This window comes from Bidens hawaiensis, unplaced genomic scaffold (assembly GCF_021521415.1).
Source record: "Bidens hawaiensis isolate Kalapana, Puna unplaced genomic scaffold, B.hawaiensis_p1.1 tig00036767_1, whole genome shotgun sequence".
In the NCBI taxonomy this organism is placed as follows: Eukaryota; Viridiplantae; Streptophyta; class Magnoliopsida; order Asterales; family Asteraceae; genus Bidens; species Bidens hawaiensis.
In genome coordinates this window covers 94,081-105,385 of record NW_027496420.1, presented here as the reverse complement: position 1 = coordinate 105,385, position 11,305 = coordinate 94,081, and the positions used below count along the sequence as shown (strand labels likewise).

Below are 11,305 nucleotides of genomic sequence, written 5' to 3'. Positions count from 1 at the left end.
TTTTTAAATGATAACTAAAATTATAGCAATAAACATAGCAAAATCAACGTATTATGATGCCATACCGTAATAACTAGCCGATGATTCTTGAAGTTTACGTAGCACTCTTGATAGCAGCAAGTTTTATTATTATTACTATTGTTGTCGTTATGCATTTTTAATAAAAGTTTATGGATCAATTTTTATTGGGCTCAGCCAATAATTACGAGGCTTTAATTTTCTTTTTACTAAAAATGGCCCAATAAGTTATAAGGTTTTAGTTTTTATATGAAAGGCCCAATAGCTTTTTGATTTTTTGTTTCCAAAAATTATATATAACTTTTGTGCCCGCAAAAAAACATACCCTCGCCGGGTGTCAGGTTCGCCCGTGCTTAAGGCCGGGTATGTGCGCGATGTTTTTTGAATTTACACATCATACACAACGGCTAAAGCTTTAAACAAAAACCGCAACTCGCAATAAATCAAATAATGATATAGTAATTAGACCAAAAAATACATATTATTATTTATGGCGTTTGAAAATTGTAACTTGTAAGTGTAAACATGTCTACTAAATAAACAATTATAGGATTTTGACCTTCCGATTAGTAATTAAATATACATACATAATGATTGTCTAATAAATCCGAAAAGCTATATTGTCAAATGATCAACAAACCAAATAATGAAAATTAAATTCTGGGAGAGTTCTTGTTTTCAAGTTTATTTGATGATATAAATTCGTCATTACAAAATTAAAAAGAAAAAACATTTTTTTAAAAGACCAGCAAATCTTATTATAACATTAGCTAGAGGCTAAAAACACCGAGTTCACCCACCAAATTAAAACAACTCAAACCTAAACCACCAGCCCAACCCTCAGTATAAAAGTTGAAAGCTTTTTAATCCTCCCGCGATACACCGAGCATCTTTGCTTGATTTTTCACCCATAAAAAACTTACTACCTTTACCTCGTCCACCAAATCGGCTAACTAAATTGCTACCCCTTCATGTACCACCACATTTCAAGCCTTCCACAAACTCCAAATTGTGATCAAATGATTACATAGAAGATTTTAGGCTTCTTTCCTGGCAAAGTGGAGTATTTATACATATTGAGTAATAAATTTCGAAGGCATATGCGACTAGTAATAATAAGCCCTAAGAATGTAAACTTTTATGCATAAATATAATTAATTACTTAGTTTTTAATTATCTTTGTGGTGTTTTTTTTTTTCATAAATTGATCCCACGCCACTTTAAACGGTCATATTAGTCAACCCAAACCCAACCTGTTTTTTGAACGGGTTGTGTTAGTCAATCAAAAACCTTGTTTTTCCGTACCAGCTTTAGATCATGTTTCGGGTCATGTCAACAGTTGTAGCCCCTAATCCATATTATAAAATGTTTGCATTTTATAATGGAACATTGAGTATTTTGAATGAATTTATTTATGTTATACATGGGGTGGTACCAAATGACGAAACTAATATCACAAGGTTTATCTTTTCATTATATTAGCTCTATGCTTATTTCATATGTTCTTTTATTTAGCTTGATTTAGCTTATGCATTATCTTTTAGTCACGCACTTACGTTAAAGTTATATAGTTATTTTCTTTCCAACATCCTTGGGTTGAGTACTACACTACTTACAAGACTATGCGTTCCGGATGTTGGGGGGGGGGGGTGTCCCCTTTTCACATTCGTTAACCCGCTACCGCCATTTGAGGACGAGCTTCGTGCCGAAAGTATCGACCCCGAAAATCATCAAAAATAGGTGCTGGTACCAGTGTTGAAAGTGTTTGGTATGGTACAATATTTGAAGAAAAATCAACCCAAAATGTTAATACCATAAGCTTGTAACCGAAAGTACTGATATCAGAAAACAAAAAAGTAGGTGTCAAATTAGTACCAAAATTACTAAGTACCATTTGCTCATTTTTATTGTCATTTTGGGTTGATTTTATGTAGGGTCCACCAACTACAACGAATCAAAGTTTTTTTTTCTTTTGCTTTTGTTAATTAATTCAACCAAGGTTGGCTTTTGACCTTGGGGGGAGGGGGGATGGGCGCCCCCGACCCAATAATCCTAGTTCTGGATTTTAAAAAACTATATATATCTTTTTTGAAAAATGTCATAAAAATAAGCTCATTTAAAACCTAATAAAAATTTTTCTTTTTACTAAACACATAAATTTTTCTTACCTTTAGCCTAAAACTTTTTACTACACACATAAAGTACTGATAGTAAATGACTAAATGATATGTTAACTAAAGCCTTGTTTACAAAGCCTGAATCATCTTGCAAATGGTCTTTTATGGAGGATTAAAAGTTTCAAACTGATTAATCATGCCGGCCATAATATAATGCTATTTTCTTAAAAAGTAAAAAATATAAACAACAAATAAAAAAAAATAATACAAAAAAGAAAAGCAGAAGCCACCGACCTTTCACTTTCACTTTTACACTTTGCTTGTTTGTTTCATAAACAAATTTGACTTTTGTTGTCCCCACTGTGCACAGCACATCCTTTTTACAAGTACATGATTCATCCCCCATCACAAGATGAACCTTTAGTAGGGGTACATGCACTCCATAGACTAAGCCTAGGGGTACCATTATTATTTGGTATCCAATATTTTCAAACAATCCACCACTGTCACCACATATTATTGAATAATTACTTTTTTTTACAGGGCAATTTTATAAAACAGTAACCAACTTTCAAAAATATTTTAATTAGATTATTCAACTTTAAAAAGTGTTCCAATTAGGTCACTCAACTTTCATATTTGATTAAATTAAAGGTTTTAACATGTTTTTTAGCCTTTTTTTCTTGTTTCACATAGGAAATATTTTTATCTTTTTTTTAAGTTGACGCCGGGTGGCGACGTGAATTTTATTTTTAAATTTTAATATAATTAACGTTTTTTAATTTTTTTTAAATTTAATTACATATATTGCAAATTCCGACCCCTGCGTCTTATCCTTCATTTCTTTCTTGACGCACAAAAAAATCGATGAGACTTGATTTGAAGATTTAGTGACCCGATTTAGAGAAAATATGTATCAGTGACCTAATTAGAACACTTTTAAAAGTTGGTTACTATTCTATGAGATTTTCCCTTTTTTATTTAATGTTTTGGGTTTCAATTCGTTTTTGAAGAACGTTTCAAACCGCCACTAATGCTCATTACTAAAATATATGATGCTAATCATTTATACTGTTTTTGATTATCAAAGAGGAAACCAACCAATACGGAAAAATCTCATTAAATCAGGTTTCGAACCTAAGAACATAAAGATCCTAGGCGTTAATCATAACCTTCATGTTAACCAAAAGACGAATAGCATTTTGAGTTAATGATAACTTGAGACGGTGAACTTTGTTATTAACAAAAACGATTTAACTTTTTATGACCACCAGCAGACCTACACTATAAGTGTAAGGGTCTAGCGTACCATGTAAGATTGTTTTTTTTAAGGTAATATATGTTAAAATGTCATTTGATTCATATACAATTTTAATGCCGACCCTCTTCTGACACCCGTGAAAATTTTTTATATGTCTGTCACCGTTGATGTTACAGATATCATCGAATGGATTGCTCAAAGACAAAAGGATTGCAATACAATGACAAGTAACCGGACAACAAGTTGCGTCGCAACCTCTTTTTGGATAGCAAAACAGATTCTATTAAAACACAAATATTCGGGTCTTAGAGGCTGAACAATTACTATAAACAACCCGCTGAACTCATTGGCAAAGCATGTGTAGTGGCCTAGGGTGGCCCCTAAAAATCACAAGTACCTTTTTAGTTTTGGGTCAACTCGCAAATTCCTATTACAAATTTCATATTCACAAGGTTTTATTTTAGTGTGCATAAATGATCATGTTTATCCGTTGTAAATGTACGAATAATAACATAACTAAGTGTATCATCTTAAGTAAATTTCATACAGACAATTTAACACGTTATAGCTTTGAACTTTCATTTTTATTGCGAAGGTAATCCCTACTTAGCAACTTGTATAATTATTATAATTTCAATCGATTCCGATCACATACACAATTACGAGTGAAATGAGGAAATATACTTTGTATGTAAAGCAAAATCGAGTGGAAATGGGTGTAAACTAAGTGTAAGTATCCAGTGATTATGTGAGTGTGAGTATATAAATAATAATTGACCAATAAATTATAATTTAAACTATTAAAATCTGATTCACCTTATTAATATTTCATGTGAAACTACTTTGATAAATACATAAATTCAAGACATCACTAGTGTTTTATTTTATTATATTTGTAAAGTTTTCGGTCATTGTAAAAGGTTTTACTAATATTTTATGTGATTCATTTTGATAAAAGAATTGAATTTAAGCCATCACTAGAGTTTTTATTTTGTATAAAATATTTTAAAAGTTTGTAATCATAGTAAACTGTTTGGTATATGATATACAAATTAAATTCTGAATCAAATTTGAGAAAAAAACAATTAATATTTGTTTTGAAATCATATATGTAAAGCTAAACTTCACTCGTACGTAATATTTCAAGTTCGAGCAAAACTTCATATTGTTTGATTATTATTTTCACTATTTTACTATTTTTAACACGAAATTACATTTTATATGTATACAAGAAGCTATATTTTTTTGGTTATTTTTAGCATAAATTTACATATGATATATATTTTTTTGTATATTTGCTAATATTAAAGAAGAAATATATTTATAAAAACTATGTGATCATTTAGCCTTGCAAGCTTATTTACAAAAGACTCACGAGCTTGTTTAATAATGAGCTTCAGTGTAGACTCAAATTCGTTTAAGCTCGTATTCTCTTAACTTTTCTTAGCTTACGAACAACTATTTGTATACGCAGAAATTCTACACGAATTTCATGTAGTAAGGTGTGTAGTTTATGACTTATTTTTTACTATGTGTTAAATTTAAAATATATTCTTATTTAATTTTAAACTTTAAACTTGATTATACATACAATTTTTTTATATTTTAGGTAAGATTGTAAATGTAATTATTTGTTATATTTAAATAGTTTTGTTTTCTTCACATACATGAGTCAGCAATTTTCAACCATCATATCTTAAATTAAAAAAACAAGAAGACATGTTTTATTCAAGTTATTTAAAATAATACAATGACCAAATACAAACACATTAAATAATTATTGTTCAATGTTAGGATGGTGATTGTTTAAGGCTTGAAATTTTAATGTTTAAAACGAGACTTAAAAAGGTTTTCAGTTTTTTTTTATAATATTAGGTTTCATCTTTGATAGTGTTCTTCGACGAGTTAGACTTAAATCGTTTCACAATTGGCATCCCATTAAAGTTAGACTCAAATATTAAAAGCGTTTTAAAATGTTGTTAGAAAAAAAATATTAAAAAATGAGGATCAACAAAAACAATTATTTTCCTAATAATTAACCATTACTTTTAGAATAACAAATGCATTCTTCAATTCTTTAATTCACTAAAGCTATTTTCAAATTAAATTATTGTTATTATTATTTCACTTTTGTCACTACTACCTCTCCCACACTATCCTCTCTCTTCTTCATTTCATCTTCACTTCAATTTCAATCTAGGGTTTCTCATTAGTCATTACCCCCCTTTAAATATAAACCATCTGCTTGCCTCTTTGCAGAGGCTTATATCAGTACATGGGCTAAAATTTTCCAATTCTACACTCATTTCATCTTCAAAATCTTGTTACTGTATTTACCCTTCAAGTTTCACCCCAAAGCTTGAATCTTGCAGCATAAAGATTCAATTTTTATCTTGATTTCTTTCATTTCATGGGTTAAATTGATTTTTAAGCCTGTAATTGAAAAACCCTTCATAAAGTTTGCAACTTTTTACTTATTTCATCTTCAAGTTTCACACTTTCACCCCAAAACTTGAATCTTGCAGCATAAGATTCAATTTTTATCTTGATTTCCTTCATTTCATGGGTTGAATTGATTTTAAAGCTTGTAATTGAAAAAACCTTCTTAAAGTTTGCAACTTTTTGTTAATTTCATCTTCAAGTTTCACACTTTCACCCCAAACCTTGAATCTTGCAGCATAAAGATTCATTTTTTTTTATCTTGATTTCCTTCATTTCATGGGTGGAATTGGTTTTTTAAGCTTGTAATTGAAAAACCCTTGATAAAGTTTGCAACTTTCTGCTTATTTCATCTTCAGTTTTGAGTCCATAATCTTTAAAAATTTGTTGATTTTTTTGGGTAAATGCATGGATGGAAGGGAGGGAATGTCATCATTTTATCTCAGCAGAGGAGTTAGTGGGTCGGATCCTCTATCCGGGTCGGGTCCACCCGGGTTCAAAACCCAAACTAACCCTAACATGTCACCCTTGGGTCATAACAACTTGAGGGTGGGCCCCATTGGTTCATCTTACCCGGTTGAACATAACCCATCACCCAATTTTCCTCATGACATGAACTTGAGTGGTGGTGGTGGTGATGGGTCTGAGTCCATTGTGAAGAAAAAGAGAGGTAGGCCTAGGAAATATGCGGACGGGTCGCATATGGCGCTAGCGCTTGTGCCCGCATCATCCGCGGGTGGGTCTCCGGGCTCGGGTACACCCGTGGATAAAAAGAACCGAGGGAGGCCTCCGGGTAGTGGTAGGAAGCAAAGACTTGCAAATGTTGGTATGTTGACTTACCGAATAACTTGGCTTAATGACTTTAATTATTAAGTGTTATTTTAATTTGTATGTTTTGTCATAGAGTGGACTTTATGAATTTTGTTAATCGAATCAAAATATTTGATTATGTGGGATTTAGTGATTTACAAAGATTTTTTTGTTTGTTTTATGTTTGTGAATATTTGTTAGTCGTAACGAATTATTGATGGGATTAAGTTATGCATAGTTTGGTCTATCATTAGATGTTGATTTTCATGTTTTATGTGTTTACATATCATATAATTTTATAGATAATGTTGAAGCAAATCCGTGATCTTGTTCATTTTTCTTGGATGTAATCTTTGTTTGATATTTGAATCGTTAACTAAGGTTATTTGATGCAACGAGAAATCAATACGAGACATAGTAAATGAAAATGAATAGATTCTTTATACGAGAAAATCAATGCAGTGTGATCTTCTCTCAAACCATATTATTGCTTATTAAATATATAAAGAAAGTTTGCTTTCTAATTTCATCAGGTGAGTGGATGAGCGCTTCGGCAGGATTGGCTTTTACTCCTCACATCATCCATGTTGACATTGGAGAGGTACTTAGTATTGCATTATAAACAACACTGTTAAATTTGTTTTGGTAATTGAGCTATATAAGGTTAAATGTTGCAGGACGTTGCTGCAAAGATACAATCGTTTGCACAACAAAGGCCAAGGGCTCTATGCATAATGTCAGCCAATGGTTCGGTTTCTGCGGTGCAACTACGCCAATTCGCATCTTCAGGTGGCACCGTCACTTATGAGGTTAGACCCCTAAATTCGTTGCATATATTATTACCTTTTAGGTTTTAATTTTCAAACGTTGTTTGTAGCCTAAATGTTTCAAGCCACTCTTAGAGGGTGTTTGGGATTGCTTATTTTCACCAACTTATACCTTATTAACTTTTTGAAAAGTAATAAGGTGTTTGGGATTGCTTATATTGTGAGAGGAAAAGTTCCATAAGTTACACTTTTGTAACTTATTAACTTAATGAAAAGTTATAAGGAGGTAAAATAAGGAATCCCAAACACCCCCTTAGGTTACGTGAAATTACAACCGCGCCCTTGGGGGATGTCGCGTTAAATATATGTTTTAATCTTACTAGGTTCGGTTAATCTGTTTCTAGGGCCGTTTCGAGATACTATCTTTATCAGGTTCTTATCTGCTCCCTGAATCTGGTGCACCCAACCACCGAACCGGGGGTCTCGGTATATCAATTTGCAGCCCCGACGGTCATGTTATTGGTGGCGCAATAGGTGGCAGGCTCATTGCATCCAGCCTGGTCCAGGTATCTTTCTTGCACCATTATCAATCTTCATAGAAACCCATATAAAGTTTCAATCTTGAACGGTAAAAAGTTTTCTATTTTGAAAGACCCGTTACAATCTTGAAAGAAACCCGTAAACAATTCATTCATCTTAAAAAGTTTCAATCTTGAAAGAACTGCAAAAGTTTTAATTTTTAAAGATCCCGTAACAAGTTCCTTTGTTGCAAGTTAAAGTTTACATCTTTAAAGACCCGTTACAAGCTAAAGTTCCAGTCTTGAAAGAAACCTGTAAAAGTTATAATCCTTAAAGATCCCGTAACAAGTTTAAATATTTAAAGAACCCGTAAAACTTTTCATCTTTAAAGACCCGTTACAAGTTACAATCATGTTAGAACCCAGTAAATATTTCATTCTTCTTAAAAAGTTTCGATATTGAAAGAAAACCGTAAAAGTTTTACTCTTTAAAAGATTGCGTAACAAGTTTAATGCTGTAAAGAACCCGTAAAAACTTAAAATCTTTAAAGAATTGGTAACAAGTTGCAATCTTTAAAAGAACCCTGCAATGTATGTTCATAATTTGTATCGTCTTTCAGGTGGTGGCATGCAGTTTCTTGTATGGTGGTAACAATTCTAAAAGAACGATTACCGACACACCCTCAGCAGAAGAAAAGAGTCCAGGTGTTCGGCTGAATGAGGCTAGCCCGGTTCCTAGCCAAGCGATTGCATGGCCACAAGATTCACGGGCTGAACCGAGAAACTCCCATACTGAGATTGACCTGACCCGCGGATGACTGGGAATCTCTGTATAGGCGTGTTGTTGTAAATGACCCTGTGGAAAGCAGAGATTTGATGTTCTTTTAAGAGTATTGTTATTGTTAGCCTAACGTATTTGTAACGACATTAGTCTGAGCGTTTATTATTTTGAACTAGCTTTAGGGAAGTTTATTTGGGAATTGGTGGTAATGTTGATCTTGAAATGAATGCACTATGATGACTTATTTGTGGCTGATTAATATTCATTTCATTAGAATGCATTCATGCTGTTAGTTAACAAGTTAACAAATGGACCTTTTTCGCTTGTTTTTACTTGATCCCGACACATGACGCATATTGACCTTGGGGTCCGATCCTGACCATTTTCGGTTCGCTTTTTTAGCAAAATAAAAACCGTTTTCTTAGAACGGGTGAGAAACCTGATGTGACGCCTTTCCTAGAGGGAGCGTTTGCCCTACCAGGACAGGAAAGCTGACATGGCGCTTTTTCTAGTGGGAAACGTTTGCCCCACTAGGTTGGTATCGGGAAGGGGGGGGGGGGGTGAGGAAGCTTGGCGAAGGAAGCCGTTTGCAACAGCTCAATTTAATAAAACTCTCAAAAAAATTTAATCCGATAAATAGAGAGAAAACAGGAACTTTTCTATTCTAAAAATGTGTATGGTAAACACACTAAAACGTTATTTAAAATAGACCAAATATTTTCCTTATATAGATTGAAATCGACAACATTTATTGAAGTGACACTAACTCTTTGTGAAAGCGTATGCTAGTTAATGGTTTAAGAAGTTGGCAATTATTCGACAACATTAGTAGTAAACTAGTAACTTTATCAGAGGGAAAAACAATCACACGAACTCCTCTAGCAGCAGCTTATTTGCTAATTGAAGAAGCAAATACCTAAAATGATGCAAAATTCTTAGCTTTCACTGGATAATTGACTTGTTAGCAGCAACTCATTTATTGTTGACCTTTTCAAGTGCTAAATATCATAACAAAGCAAACATACATTATGGTTTCAGCTGTAACTACCCTCAATATTTGAGTGAGCCTTATTGAGATGTGATATTAACCGTGCATACTGATTTTGACGCTCCAAGCTTAACTCACGCAGTAGCACCATTAAAGAGGAACCTACCATTAGGGCTGTCTTTGAGAATTTATATACCTCGACCAAGCCGAAAGAAAAAAGGGCCCGTAGGCCCTAACGAGTAACATAATATATAAGCTAATTTTTTTAAACGATACTAAAGTTATAACACCAGCTTATATATAGCACCGACTAGAGACTTTCTCGTTGCATAATCTCGTTTCTCTTTTTACGTTTTTGAGCGCTGGAAAATTTTTTAGGAGGTATAATTGATCAATCGATTGCTAAAAGCCTAAAAATCAAATACAATATAACAATATAAGTTTTTCAACATTTGACGAAACACTAATAAGTATTATTTATCACTCATGTAATTAAGCTTTTTATACCGTAGCTTCTGTATAGTTAAAATCCTTTGACCTAATAAAGAATATTTATCACTCAAGTATTTATCCAAATGTCCAATCGTTTGACTGGATAGCGGAACAACCATAAAATAATAAGTATATTGGTTTTTATTAGTCTCAACTATTAAATTTTGGTCATTGTCGGTCCCAACTAATGAATTGGCTACTGACGGTCCCAACTTTTAACGTATTTATTCCTAATGGTCCGCGACTAACAGAATCTCAACGCCGTTAGTTTCAGGCGTCGGGAAAACATTTTTGGCCAGAAAAGTCAAATTTGTTGCCAGAAAACACCACTTGAACACCGCAACCACCACCAATTGACTCACCGCCAACCAACTACCACCAATTGAGAACCATCAACCGATTCCGACGATGGTTCTAGGGTTTCTGGCGATCTCAATAATTGGGGCTTTTACTAGAAAAAAGGTTCCTAAAGGTCCGTTACAAAGTTACCAAGATGTTTGGGACGGAAATGTTGAGTTTTTCGGGAAAAAAATTGAGTTTTCCGGAAAAAAAAAACGTTTTTCTAACGACCTGAAACTAATGACGTTAGGATTCTATTAGTCGTGGACTGTTAGGAACAAATACGCTAAAAGTTGGGACCGTTAGCAGCCAATTCATTCGTTATGACCGGCAGTGATCAAAAGACGATAGTTGAGATTAATAAAAACCAATATACCAAAATAATATGACCAAATAGTTAAAACTTAAAATCATGCCTTGGTGAGTCACTTAGCTGGTGTGGTGGTGGGCGCCGGTGTTCTATTCGACGACACAAGCGGCGACAGACTGCTAGAGCTGGTGGTGACTAGTGGTAGAGAACCGAAGAGTGAGGGGGGGGGGGGACGAGGAACAACGAAGCATGTCAAATCCCAGAGACCTTATTTTGATCGGCTTCATCTTCCTCTTCATCTTCTTCTAACAGATTATTATTTTTTTTTGTTCTTTTATTTTGATTTAGGCCCAATAACCTAAATTTTATTCATTGGATTATGAATAAAAAAATTTTTTTGCCCAACAATTTTTAGAGAGGTCAAAATTTAATAAAACTTCAATTATTATTCATAAGAATTATTTT

At 33.2% G+C, this 11,305-nt stretch overlaps 1 protein-coding gene across 1 annotated transcript; it reads left to right on the top strand.

The window, feature by feature from the left end:
• Positions 1-6,238: 6,238 nt before the first annotated feature.
• On the top strand, positions 6,239-8,937 carry LOC143588779 (AT-hook motif nuclear-localized protein 5-like). Its single transcript, XM_077069697.1, has 5 exons — positions 6,239-6,661; positions 7,179-7,246; positions 7,323-7,454; positions 7,817-7,978; positions 8,551-8,937. The coding sequence occupies exons 1-5, from the start codon at positions 6,244-6,246 to the stop codon at positions 8,746-8,748; spliced, it is 978 nt and encodes a 325-aa protein (XP_076925812.1). The 5' UTR covers positions 6,239-6,243; the 3' UTR covers positions 8,749-8,937.
• The last annotated feature ends 2,368 nt before the right edge of the window (positions 8,938-11,305 follow it).

Excerpts from the sequence above, each read along its gene's own strand:
- LOC143588779 (XM_077069697.1), top strand. The coding sequence starts at position 6,244 with ATGGATGGAAGGGAGGGAATGTCATCATTTTATCTCAGCAGAGGAGTT. Across the intron at positions 7,455-7,816 it reads GTGGCACCGTCACTTATGAG|GGCCGTTTCGAGATACTATC; the intron begins GTTAGACCCCTA and ends ATCTGTTTCTAG. Across the intron at positions 7,979-8,550 it reads TTGCATCCAGCCTGGTCCAG|GTGGTGGCATGCAGTTTCTT; the intron begins GTATCTTTCTTG and ends ATCGTCTTTCAG.